Here is a 13,607-nt window from a genome sequence, read left to right as displayed (position 1 = left end):
AATTAATTCAATTTTGTTTTCTCGCGAGGGGAAAAATACACCTTATACATATCCCACCGTTCGAATACCGGGTAATGTTGGGCAACTAAAAAACCCCTCAGCTCATTCTTGGACGTTAATATTCGGTCTCTTGGAACTGTTTGCACAGTCATCTAGGAGGATTTATTTAATCAAATGTGATCTTAAAATTTAATATAACTGTAACTTTGAAGTCTTAAATCGTTAATTTTTACATGTATGTACACATATATATTTGCATTAAAATGCATGTATTTATATGAATTTATGTAAATATACCTATGATTATTTATGATATTTAGATATAAAAATAACATTTATGATTTAAAATTTAAATCTCTTTTATATGATATCGTTAACATATACATCACACTTTAACTTTTATTTGAATACTTTATTTCTTATAGTGTACGTTTTACATTAAAAGTAATATCAAATTTTTTCTCTCTCTCTTTAAATATATAAATTATTTATTAATAGCCTAATAAAAAATATCTTATTTTCAAGTGTTGTAATCATATAATGAATAAATTTCTATATAATAAAAAAGTAATTAAAATTCCGGGTCAATGAACCGAGATCGCGTATCTTGTGGCGACAAACAAAAGAAACAGCACCTATATATTATTTTGGCAAAGATGGAAAAAACTGTGAAAATAACATATGGATCAAGTGCAAGATTTATTGACAATAGACAAACGTTTCTACCCCATTCGGGTTCTCTTCAGTGAAGAAAATAATTAACTAATTGACAAATGTTTGTTTGTCACCACAAGATACGCGATCTCGGTTCATTGACCCGGAATTTTAATTACTTTTTTATTATTTGTTATACACTGAACCTTAAACTATTTATTCGTTTTTTAAATTTCTATATATTGTATATAGCTATTTTCAGTATAAATTTCAGTATAAATATATATATATGGAGAGAGAGAGAGAAAGAGAGAGAGAATATATAACTTGATACTTGGCTTGTATTCATATTTTAGCGCTCACATGTCGATTCTGCTGCGGTTCCCTCTCTTCATTCATATACAAGAGTTTAAGGATGGCTGCTGCCTTGATGCTTAAGCAGACTATTAAATTAGGAAGATCTCTTTCGAGGTCACTGAATATAAATTTGCAAGGGGAAAAATTAATTCGAGAACAATGCCGGCGACTTCCAGGTTTGTTAATCTTTTATTTTTGTTTCATGTTAGAACATTAAATTATTACATTTTTATCTTAAGGTTAGATTTGTGAGAGTACTGATTTTTATATTTTGTCTTAATAATTTTTCTATAAAGTTTCTTAAAGTATATTTTTTTAAATATTTTATGTTAAAAAGTACATAAATTATTTTTATATAATTTTATAGTTGTTTGCAATCATATAAGACATTGGTCATCTCAACCAGAAGCTCAAACTACAGAATATCATAACATTATAAAAGATACAGAAAAATCTGTAGGTGAGTAATGTATATAATAATTACATTTACTTTAAGTAATTTATAGCGAAACGTAATAGATGCAATATTTATTATGTCACAGGTGAAAGTGCAAAGCATGAATTTCAATCGGAAACACAAATGTTGCTACAAATTGTTGCAAAATCTTTATATTCCGACAAAGAGGTAATTAAATATTGATTTCAATAAGAAATATTTGACAATGATCTTAACAATTTACTTCTTTGTTTATTTAGGTATTTGTGCGAGAGCTCATTTCAAATGCTAGTGATGCATTAGAGAAATTACGTTATTTACGCTTAAGTGACAATGAAGCTGCGCAAGTAGCTGGTGATAGAAGCTTAGAGATACATATAGGCACTGATAAACAAAATCGTACTCTCACAATCCAAGATACTGGTGTAGGGATGACTAGAGAGGAACTAATATCCAATTTGGGAACTATAGCTCGATCTGGTTCTAAGGCAAGGATCATTAAGAGAGCATTTATTAATTTTTTTATTTTGACTATAATCTATAAAATTGCAAAATCTTTATATTCAAACAAAAAAATAATTTTATTCATTTTGTTTTACTCGAAATAAAAATTATACTACATTCATTTTATAGGCATTCTTGGAAAAGTTGAAAGGAGAACAAAATGCTAGTGATACTTCTAAAATTATTGGACAGTTTGGTGTTGGATTTTATAGTGCTTTCATGGTTGCTGATAAAGTGGAAGTCTTTACAAAATCTTTTGCAAGAGATGCAGAAGGCCTTTGTTGGACTTCAGATGGGTAAAAAAAATAAAATATTCTATACAAATTTAATATTATATCAGTGATACTAAAAATACAACATATAGATCAGGTACATTTGAGATTTCAAATGCAAACGGAGTACAGCCAGGCACAAAAATTGTTATACACTTGAAACCAGATAACCGAGAATTCAGTGATGAGAATGTTATAAATCGTAAGTATATTAGTTATAAAATTATAAATATATATATATATATATATATATATATATATATATATATACATATATATATTTGTTGTTTTTACGCACCAAGAATAAAATTAATTTTCATATAATTAATTTTCTTAGGTGTTATCAATAAGTACAGTAATTTCGTTGGCAGTCCTATTTTTGTGAATGGAAAGAGGGCCAATACAATTCAGGTATCATCCATAGCTTTATCATCTGCTGCATACTTTGTATTTGATATTATAAAATAACCATTTATCTTTGCAGCCATTATGGATGTCTGATCCGAAAGATATCACGTCATTACAGCATGCAGAATTTTATCGATTTATAGGAAATTGTCTCGATGCGCCAAAATTTATATTGCATTATTCAACGGATGTGCCGCTGAGTATTAAGGCTCTATTATACTTTCCAGAAGAAAAACCTGGACTGTTTGATCTAGCGAGGGATACTACCAGCGGAGTGTCACTCTACAGCCGAAAAATTTTAATTAAAAGCAAAGCGGAAAATATCTTACCAAAATGGTTACGATTTATTAAAGGCGTAGTTGATTCGGAAGATATACCTTTGAATTTAAGTCGCGAACTACTGCAAAATAGTGCACTAATTGGGTAAGAATAAACGCTTTGTATGTCACATTATTGTTATGTATGATATGAAATTATGTGTAATTTTCATAGGAAACTGCGAAATGTATTGACCGCACGTATACTAAAGTTCTTACACGAGCGATCTACAAAAGAACCAGAAGACTATAATGAATTTTATAAGGCTTATGGCTTGTTCTTAAAAGAGGGCATTGTCACCAGTACTGATCAATCTGAAAAGGTAACAATTGATTATATTCTCTGCGGGTATTTCATAAAATATATCGATTTATCGTTTTCGTATTTAATCTAGGAGGACATAGGTAAACTTTTGCGATTTGAATCTTCTACTGCTGCTCCAGGAGAATTGGTCAGTCTGCCACAATATTGCAGTCGTTTAGCGAAAGATCAAAAAGATATATATTACTTGTCGGCACCGAGGTATATATAATTAAAACATGAGTAATTCTAGTAACGTTCTAATGTAATCTGCAAAATTCATATTGATCTTTATATGAATCTTTAATGTAATCTGCAAAATTCATATTTTTGTTATAGTCGAGCTTTAGCCGAACAGTCACCGTATTATGAATCTTTAAAAAAACGAAACATTGAAGTACTATTTTGTTACGAACCATATGATGAATTAGTATTGATGCATCTGAGACAGTATAAATCTAATTTTTTGACTTCTGTGGAGAAAGAAATGCGAGATGATACAGAGGCAAATAAACCAGAAAATCTAGGTATGTAATAAGTACTGTACTTGTGTGTGTGTGTAAATTATTTTGAATTTATCTAACTATGAGGGAAAACTCTTTTTATCTCTTTTCAACAGGTATTATAAATAAGGATGAATTGGATAATCTTGTTAATTACATGAAGAAGGTTCTTGATAAAAAAGCATACGACATTAAAATGACGAATCGATTGGAATCACATCCTTGTGTTGTAACTGTACAAGATATGGCAACCGCAAGGCATTTTATTCGTACGCAGAGCCATCAAATAAATGAAGAAATGCGGTATTCCATTCTTCAACCGCGTTTTGAAATAAATCCAAATCATCCTCTTATCAAAAAGTTATGTAAACTGACTACTACAGATACTGAATTAGCCGATCGTCTAATACAACAGGTACGTTGCATTAATAATATATTACAATCCTTTTTGAAATTGCACATTCAAAAAATATGTGGTTATATATTTATTTATGCACTTTAAATTTTTTAATGCTGCAGTTATTTACCGGTGCTATGGTTGGAGCTGGTCTAATTGAGGATCCACGCATTTTATTGACTCCAATGAATGAATTACTTACGTTAGCATTGCAAAAATATTAATAATTGATATTTGTATTAGAGGAAAGGATCATATCGATACCTCGAAAACATGGATAGCCAACATTGTTCTATGACTTGGAAGTAAAAGAATATTTTCCTTTGTATATCTCTTTATAAGTATAAACATTTCTTTCTTCCATATCACAGAAGAACGTCGAATGTCCTAAGATATCGTAATAAAGTACCAATAAATTATCCATTTTATTATTCAATAATAAGATCGATAATTGTAAAATAGAGAGGTATAACTTATTATAGGCAAGATTGGTTTCTTTATTACAATAGGTTGATCTTGTACAAATTAATTATAGCCTTACAATAATAACAAGTCAAGTTCCTCAGTTTCTTGAATGATATCGATATGTATTCTATTAGCAGGGCTAGGAGTGTTATGGCGAATTTAGAAATTGTACCCATATTTTTCCATGTTTTTCTTTCACAATCTGTTTTTATAAAAACTTCTTCACTTCAACTGTTTAAAAGAAAGTGGCAAGCAATAAATAATTTTGTAAAGTTATTTTATAAAATATATGAATTCAATAAAATTATTCATAATCTTATATTCACTCCATTTTCTTTGTGATTTTTTTTCGACAACATAATTCATAAATAGAAGTAGTAGACCCAAAGTAATAATATAGAAAATTATATATATAAATTATTTATACATCTTGAATTCATATTTTATCGCTTTTACTCTTCTTAATTCACTGGTTGGAAGATGATTATGAAAGATGGATTTCTGCGATGTTTGTAAATTACTAAATAATGCGTACACTATAAAAAGTCCGCTGTCACATTCACATTTTCTACTTTACAGTCTTTGACCAATGTGCTTCATTTTTTTTAAATAAAACTAATCTCTAAATGTGTGTTATATATATAAGCTTTATCTGTGCTTTATACTACTGTCTGAAATTTTATATCGCTTGTCGAAATCAAATCTGTGCTCTCTATATCATTCTTACTCTTTTTTTTGTATATTATTCTAAATAAAATAAAAATCATCAAAAATTTATAGTGTATAAGTGTTAATATTGTAATATGTTAAAATTTCAGAAAGTAGAAGCACAGTTGATTTTAACTTATACAAGGACGAGAGATGCGATGCTTTTGTTCTTGGTCAACGTAAAAATCACCCTGTTTAGCATTATTATTAATGTGATTCGCTAATATATCCTACGAGCAGGATAGCTGGCGTCCTTTACAGAATAGGAACATAAAATCGAATTTCTCAACAGAATTCTACGCGCGTATATAAAAAATATATATATTATATTATACCTCACCCAAATTAAAAGCTGCCACTATATAATATCCATTAATGAAAGATACTCTAAATGGAAGTGACAATGAGTAAAAAACCTTAGATATAATAGATTGCTCCTTGATTCTTCTATCTCTTTTATACAAATTAATCGAAGGAAATATATTGTTTATATGGCATTACGAATTAATTGGCAGTTTAAAAAGTATTTCATTATACATTATATAGACAAGTCTCTATGATGAAGAACGATATATGAAATGCGAATGGCAGATTGGTAAAGAGCGCGATGAATATAGATAGGTGAATATCTCGCGCTGCTGAGCAGTCTTATTAAAGAGTGGATAAAGCGTGATGTAAGTAGTAGCACCATGTATGCAGATTTGTATCGACCGTATTGATGGTGACTAACGAATGAAGAGATAGAAAAGAAAAAGAGTTAAATAAACGGAACGTTGACTTAGCTTACATATACGCAGACGAGAAAACATCGTCTCTTCCATCGCTCTCTCATCTTTCTTCTTTTTTTCAAATTTCAATCATAAACATATAAAACATATAGACATAGCATTAGCTGCCGATATGGGCAAAATGGGACCCAAAATGGGAGTACTTTTGACATTAGGGAAATAAGTCGTAAACTATTACTGACTTTATATATCTTATGCTTATGTAGATAGCATGTTCTACATATTGAGCGTTACTTATGCATGTTTCGAGCCGCGTCACGACGGAATTACCTGAAATATTATCAAGTCAGTATAATTTGCTATTAATTTTTCCCTTATTGGAAATCTTAGTTTTCCCTTTGAAAAGGCCATAGGAGTGGCGAGTGGCTGAGGCGATAAAGTGTTTATTATAAAGGATCTCGGATTTAAGTCATAAAAATTTACAGCATGAAAATTTTCCTGCAATATAGCCGCCCTACCTCCTCTTCCTCTCCTTTCCCACCCACTTCCCCACAGTCTTGTATGTACTTCTGATTTGAGAAATTTTATTCTATATTAATCGTTATACTTTAATATACCAGATTACGGTCGGAATGACCCCTATGGGGGTCAACGTTGGCCGATAAAATTAAAGAAAGAAGAAGAAGAAAGGCTCCGTCTATTAATTTTATATGCTTATGATTTTAGTTATAAAACGTTGGATAATTAACATTGTAATTATTATGATACAAGTCATATAGTATTTGATCATCGTATAAACATTATTATCATCACAGTAAAAATATTTCATTATATCTTTTAACTATTAACCTGCGCCTCTCTCTGCACGCAGCAGCCACGCACATCGCTCCGTGGGGCAGGCTGTTTTTTTTTCACTAGAGTCCATTTACTTACACACTAATACGCTACTTTTAATATATATATATTTATATATTTATATATTATTAAGTAGTCCGTCGGTTCATTTATACGTAACCAAAATAAAGTCAGTTAGCAAATAGTAAAAATACATAAATGTGCCTATGTATCTTTTGCACTTGGAATTATATAATTGTTGGATTAACATGTTAAATTTAAATGATAGATCATTAAACAATAGTCATTGGTCTGACGACATGGTCGCGATTAACTTTACGTTTTTTTTCGAGTAATGAAAATTTCCCACTCCTTAATTAAGATCATTTTTTACACATACATATATGTGCTCGTAGAATTGTCCTAAACTCTATTTTCTTCAATAAATCTCCTTGGTAGAGTCGAAAGGAATATTACCGTGTTACGTGAAAATGAAATAAAAATAACGTATGACGTTTAGCATCACCCAATACATAATGCATAATTTTTGATTAACCAAACAATGGATGTATACAACATTTTGCAACTAGAAGAGAAAATATTGTGGCTTGAGAGTAGAAACGAAAAAAACATACGATCATTAATGTTTAGATATCTACTTTTCTACTACCAAGTCATAAAAAATAACGTCTCATTGATCATGATCATTCTACATTCTTCCAAAATATTTAAAAATATATTACTATAACAAATGTATATATATATGACATGTATCTCTGCTAATATGATAAAATCAAAATAAAGTGAATAAAATAAAAATTAGATTCTCATCCCTTTCGGTATGACGTAATGCACGCATTGCTAGCGACTGTAAAATGTATAACGACTATGCGCGATTAATTTGCAGGATTAAGTACGCTGATGCTTGAACTCTACCTTTATGGGAGGAGATTTTTCAGGCGTGATATATTTTCGCGACGATATATTATACGTGTGTCGAAATACGTCGCATCGATTTCGCTCGCGCACACTGGTTCCTTATTTCATAGAGCTGCCTGTACAGACTGTCTTATCTTATCTCTCGGCGATATAACACTTATGTACAAAATTGCATATTCACAGACATCCGCGTGTCTCGATCGCAGAAGCACAGAGAAACACGCTCCCGCACGCTTAAGTCTATCCTCGTCCAACTTCGTTTGTCACACCGAGGTCTGCGTGATGCCGTTTCCCGACAGCCACAAGCGCCCGTTGCTCTTCTGATCTGCGATCTCGTACTCGGAATCGTCGATCTCGCACAGATTCGTGGAGAGATCACTGTTGCTCGTGGCACCGCCCAATAGCGAGTTTCTTTCCTCCAACGTGGTGATGACAGAACCGATCTCGTCGTCCTCGACCACCTTGTGGCATCGGTTACGGTTGCGGGTGCTTGGAAAACCATAAGGCACTACATCGTCTTCCTCTTCGTCGGACTCGAGAGTGCTGAGACGACCGTTGAGCGGATTCGTCTCGTTCTCGGTGTCGGTATGAATATTATAATGCGGTAGATACGAATTCGGATGACGTAAATAGGTTTCAGAGCTCTTGTATTTGTACTCCCCTTCGCCGCCGCTGTCGAGGGGATTGAGACGTTGCGTTTCCGCGCAGTGATATTGCTCCGAGAACTCGGTCCCACATTCGGAATCACCGACATATTCCGACTCCTGATCCTCGTTCAGGGTCTCGATGTCCCTCGTTGGATCTACCGGACCGTGTACTATAATAGAATTGAAATATTACATTTCTATAAATCTATATTAAGTAAAGTATTAAGTAAAATCTATATTAAGTAAAATAATGAGACTGTATTAAGGAATATATAAAACTATATTAAATAATAAAATAATTGCGACAATTACACATTGTTAGTAAAATATCAAAAATTGGCATGAAAAATGTACAATCGTTACATTATATTACATTTTTTGCCATGCATAAGAACTAATATAAATGATTAATTGAATTAATGGTATTAATCTGTATTATTCTCTTAATTTTGTCATATACATATATCATAATGTTATTAATATATTAAATGATAAATTTTTGAAATTTCTCTCTCTCTCTCTTTCGATAGGCTTAGCGATAGTAACAAAACTATTAGATTTATTGCAATAATCTAATATGTGTGTAAGTTTGTTATCAAACTTACATAAAATCCAATGTGCTTGTGCGATATTAGTATTATTAAAATTAGTGAACACATCAATGTTATGCAAATCATGCTGATATGAGAGAAATAGAATCGATGGACATGCACTTCTATACTTACTTGTTGGTAACTGATGAGTATTGGATTCGTTACTCTCATTACTGTGAAAACTGGATGAGTCCGGTACCTCGCTGCCGGGTACCTCCGTGATGTTAGGTAAAGGATTCTGACTTCGTCTGACCCAGTCTGAGCAGTCCCAGTGATACCCTAAAAGCATTGTAGACAACGACTGTACTCTGACACGCTACATGCGATGCAGCATAGTGTTGTGCAGTAAAGAGGAAGGCAGGGCAAATAGTAGCATTCAATTGGAAACAGATAGTGCAAGCGAAGAAGCGAGAATCTACGGATGTATATACCGAATGTCCGAAAAATTATGCACATTTAACTGTAAGATTTTTGAAATTTGATTGTAGAAATACACGATCAAAATCAATAATTTAAAAAAATGTTTATTTTTATCATTTTTTTCAATATTAATTTGTATCTTATACACACAAATTAAACTAGTAAAATTTAAATCAAATTAGATCGTTTTAGTCTGAAGTGCGATATTCAAAGGACATTCTGTATCTTCACGTGATCAATACGAGCGGGCAAGTCTCAACTTACCACCGACGATGCGGGGATCATCCTCGATGGACGTGACGGAGACGACGGAAGATCCAACCGCATGAGGCGCCCGTCGAGAGGAGTTTAGTAGAAGTCCTCCAGTGGTCAGCTCTGGTACCACTGGGCTCGCTCGTTTCAGGTCTGTTAGTGCACACAATACGAAATACGCTGGTGTTAATAGAATAATTCGCTACACGCCCAATCGAGTCAGAGCACGCAATACAAAGAGATCGCGATAGGAAAGATGAGAAAGAGAGAAAGACAGAGGAAGAGAAAGCCGAGAGTAAGAAAAATTTGAGAATGAGATTTGTGAGCAATGATGAGAAGGGGAAAGGCGCCTATCTAGTGCTCCCACCCCTTACGATCGCATGCCGCAAGCGAAATCAAAATTAACAAGCTATATCGAATGGAGTTGGGAGAAATTGTTCTTTTTCTTTCTTTCATTGACGCTTACCGTTCTTGATCTTGGTGGTGTCGGTTATGAAGGAAGCTAGCTGCATCTGCTCTTGCCAAGTGGGCTTGTGGAGACTGTCCGTGTCGCTGCCAGCTGCGTTCCCACTGACCGGATTAGCGAGGGTCAAGGACGGGGGTGGTACGGGGGTGCTGCGATTCAAGTTTCGCAGGTAATCTGGCGGAAAGTTCTCTAGCTCGTCGCCCGCGCTACCGTAGCTGCGCAGGGTGTCCAAGTTATTTAGAGCCACCGCCGCCGAGTTACCGTACGCGACCGGTTCGTTGTTCGAGCTGGGGGTGTAGGAGGCGGGTCTAGGAGGGCATTGGGGAGGTTCTCTCTGTAAAAAGAAGAATCACACAAAGACCTTAAACAGGATCGCCGCAGCGACGGAAGGGATTGTATCGTGTCGGCAAATCGATGATCGCAAACCAAAAATAAAACAGCGTCGTTTACTAAACAGATCGATTACTAAACAGCGCAGAGATGAACGTGAAGGCATTATATCTCAATCGTAGATAAAACTATTAGACAAAAGAGTATTGCGGTAAAATCTCGCTCGAGTTTCTTTACGTCGATACTGAAATAATGCCTTCTGAAATGAATTTATGTTATAGCCCTTGAGAGGTCATGCTTTTATACTGTGCACGATAACTAATATCCAATCATCTAAACATAGTACCTGTATGACTTCTAGATTGCTTAATTTTGAACTGCGTTTGAACTCGTGCTCGTGTGGTCTCGCGGAATTCAGGACGATCTGCTTCCGCGTCTCGTTGTTGATGTTATTGGCGCGTGCTCTAGTCCGCTTCATTCTGATCCGTCGAAAAGCGACGAATATGATGATGAGGAATATGTTGAGTAATACCGCGACGCCGATCCACATGAGATGCTCCCACGTGATGTTAAAGTGGCTGGATATGATGGGCGTGGAGAAAGCCGGATTGCCGCAGTTCAAACCGGTCATATTCGGCGGACAGATGCACCGATACGTGCCGATCTCATTGATGCAGGTGCCGCCGTTCGTGCAAGGGTTTGTATCGCATTCGTTGACGTCGGTCTCGCAACGTTCACCGGTGAAACCTTGACATTTGCAGATAGGACCGTTGTTACCTTCCTCGCACACGCCAGTATGATTGCATGGATTCGGATTACAGTATCTGCCGTACTCGCAGCGTTTGCCGCTGAGATTCGATCCAACGCACTCGCAGACGTAATCGCCATCCTCCGGCACAATCTTGCAACGACCACCGTAGAGACAAGGCGACGAGGCACATGGATCCGTGTCGATCTCGCAGGCGAAACCGGTAAACCGATTGTGACACTGGCACTCGTAGCTGTCACTACCCACGTCCTTGCAAGTACCGCCATTCTGACAGGGCTGCGATCCACAAACACCCGGTGGCATCAGAATAGTCGCCGTATCGCAGCTGAATTTAACCTGTCCTTTGAAGCCCTTGAATATCGCGACGCTGCTGGCGCCGCTCATGTGTAACGGCACGGACACTCGGGCAATTCTGACATCGTCCATGCAACCAACGAAACCGCGTTGCACATCCTCAAAACCGATGATGGATGGATGCTGTCGTACCTCGGCGCCCAGATATAAATCATCCGACTGTAGATTTAGAATGTCATTCATACCAGGTGCAGCGCCGTGAGCGATGTGTTTACCATCGACGGTGAGTCGGGCGCCGTTGCTTTCTCGTTCCAATTGAATCTCATGCCACTGTCCGTCGCTCACGTATACGCTACTCACCCTGACTAGCCCCTCGCCGCTACCTAAATCGAATTTGTATTGCACGACACCATTAACGATTTCTAGGATATTGTAGTCTACCTTGCCAGCCGCGTACATTAGATTGCCGGTAGGCTGCACCGTTCGGATTCTCAAGGATAGGCTTAAGCGATCTTCAATCGTTTGCCGTATCAGCGCCTTGTCGATTCTATAATGCGCATAACTCTTGCCGCTGAAAGATATGGGATTCCGCGGAATATAACATGATTCGTCGTGACACTTGGAGATGTCAATGTCGCAGATCTGGCCGGCGAATCCCTCAGGGCATTGGCAGGAATATCCTTGCACGGACGAGTCGGGCACGCAGACTTTGAACAAGGGACAAGGATCCCTGGCACATTCGTTAACTATCACTTCGCAATGATTGCCCGCGTAACCTTCCTTGCAATTGCATTCCATTTTGTGTTTGTGACGTGGCGATACGAAACTCATTACATCAGCGGACACGGGCGTGATTTGCGTAGGATCAAGAGTGATCTTGTCTTGGCAGTCGCCGTAGAAGCAGTAACCTTTGTTGCACTTTGAACGAACGATCTCCTCGACCACCAATTTCGTCGATTCTTCCAACTCTTCGACATGTTGATTCAGTGCCTCGCGTATACTTTCCGAAGCGTAGAAGCCCAACGAACCTATGGGACTCGCTGCCTTCTTTACGGCAAACAGAAGATCGAGATCGTTGTGCACCGCCTGGCGAATCGCCCGCGATTTGATTAGATTCGCCTCGTCAATCGATGGTTGCACGCTGATAATGATGATGTCTTTAAGTCGACAATTCATCGCATTGCGAACGGTCCTAACAAAGCCTTTGCGATGACTCAGCATGAAATCTTCCGGGCTAACCTCGCGGAATCTTACAATCACTGAATTCTCGAGCATCTTGTCGGTCACCAGATCGACGGTAACTTTCGCAATAGAGTATGAATGAAATTTACCATCCGTTACGCTGACGTTTATCCTATACTCGCCGACATCGAGTCTAGGTAAGGCCACCAATGTACCGTCGATCTTGTCTATTTGGAAGAGATTGGTACTTGGGATCGGCGAAGATGGTACCAAATTAAAGAGTAGCGTGTCGTACTGATCTTGATCGGTCGCGTGGATTTTTCCGATGATACCACCGGGATACTCATCCATGTAAGAATTGACAATTACCTCGAGAGGTGTGATTACCGGTGGATACTGCGACTCCTCAATCACCTTGATTACGACCCACGCGTCCGAGTACAAAGGCGGGCTGCCATTATCAAACACTCTAACGTGCAGTACGTATTTATCCTTTACTCTATTATTGAACTTCGTCGCTGTTCGCAGAGTACCGTCCTGTTCCAGTCGGAAAGCGTCACCCTCGTTTCCGGAGCGAAAATCAAAGGTGTATGGTTCGGCGTTCGGTTCAATGTCCGCGTCGGTGACTACGAATTGTAGAACCGTGTGACCAAGTGGTTTATCTTCCTGCACTATAGCGGTGTAATTCGGCAGAGAGAACAATGGTGGATTGTCATTCGCATCCAGAATCTCGATATTCACCATCACGAAGCTCGAAAGCATCGGTATGCCGTTGTCACGTGCGTGAACTTCCAATACGTAACTCGCGATCTAGGAGAGAAAGTATAATGT

General features: G+C 36.7%; 2 protein-coding genes across 9 annotated transcripts in view; one reads left to right on the top strand and one right to left on the bottom strand.

Annotated features, from left to right (window-relative positions):
* The first annotated feature begins 641 nt into the window (after window positions 1-641).
* Trap1 (TNF receptor associated protein 1) lies at window positions 642-4,933 on the top strand. Its single transcript, XM_083109730.1, has 14 exons — window positions 642-735; window positions 1,011-1,187; window positions 1,379-1,471; window positions 1,554-1,636; window positions 1,708-1,935; window positions 2,081-2,247; window positions 2,316-2,425; window positions 2,561-2,634; window positions 2,708-3,054; window positions 3,124-3,271; window positions 3,344-3,471; window positions 3,589-3,776; window positions 3,869-4,167; window positions 4,272-4,933. The coding sequence occupies exons 1-14, from the start codon at window positions 657-659 to the stop codon at window positions 4,371-4,373; spliced, it is 2,223 nt and encodes a 740-aa protein (XP_082965856.1). The 5' UTR covers window positions 642-656; the 3' UTR covers window positions 4,374-4,933.
* Kug (FAT atypical cadherin kugelei) overlaps window positions 4,623-13,607 on the bottom strand; it is a 302,654-nt gene continuing 293,669 nt past the window's right edge. For 5 of the 8 annotated variants that reach the window (XM_083109722.1, XM_083109721.1, XM_083109724.1 and 2 more), the window contains 5 exons: window positions 10,878-13,586; window positions 10,202-10,535; window positions 9,748-9,888; window positions 9,196-9,342; window positions 4,623-8,640 (listed from right to left, as the gene is read on the bottom strand). In XM_083109722.1, the coding sequence (XP_082965848.1) occupies window positions 8,087-8,640; window positions 9,196-9,342; window positions 9,748-9,888; window positions 10,202-10,535; window positions 10,878-13,586 (3,885 nt within the window). In that variant the 3' untranslated portion in view covers window positions 4,623-8,086. The remainder of the gene's footprint in view (window positions 8,641-9,195; window positions 9,343-9,747; window positions 9,889-10,201; window positions 10,536-10,877; window positions 13,587-13,607) is intronic. The other 3 variants (XM_083109723.1, XM_083109727.1, XM_083109728.1) reach the window with 3 other exon arrangements.

This window comes from Camponotus vicinus, unplaced genomic scaffold (assembly GCF_025532165.1).
Source record: "Camponotus vicinus isolate PSW18456_S1 unplaced genomic scaffold, iyCamVici1.0 SCAF_1, whole genome shotgun sequence".
In the NCBI taxonomy this organism is placed as follows: Eukaryota; Metazoa; Arthropoda; class Insecta; order Hymenoptera; family Formicidae; genus Camponotus; species Camponotus vicinus.
The sequence above is the reverse complement of the archived record's forward strand: the minus strand, read 5'-3'. Positions and strand labels throughout refer to the sequence as shown.

Coding starts and splice junctions, on each gene's coding strand:
- Trap1 (XM_083109730.1), top strand. CDS start 657: ATGGAAAAAACTGTGAAAATAACATATGGATCAAGTGCAAGATTTATT. Junction 2,635..2,707: donor AGAGGGCCAATACAATTCAG/GTATCATCCATA, acceptor TTATCTTTGCAG/CCATTATGGATGTCTGATCC. Junction 3,055..3,123: donor CAAAATAGTGCACTAATTGG/GTAAGAATAAAC, acceptor TAATTTTCATAG/GAAACTGCGAAATGTATTGA.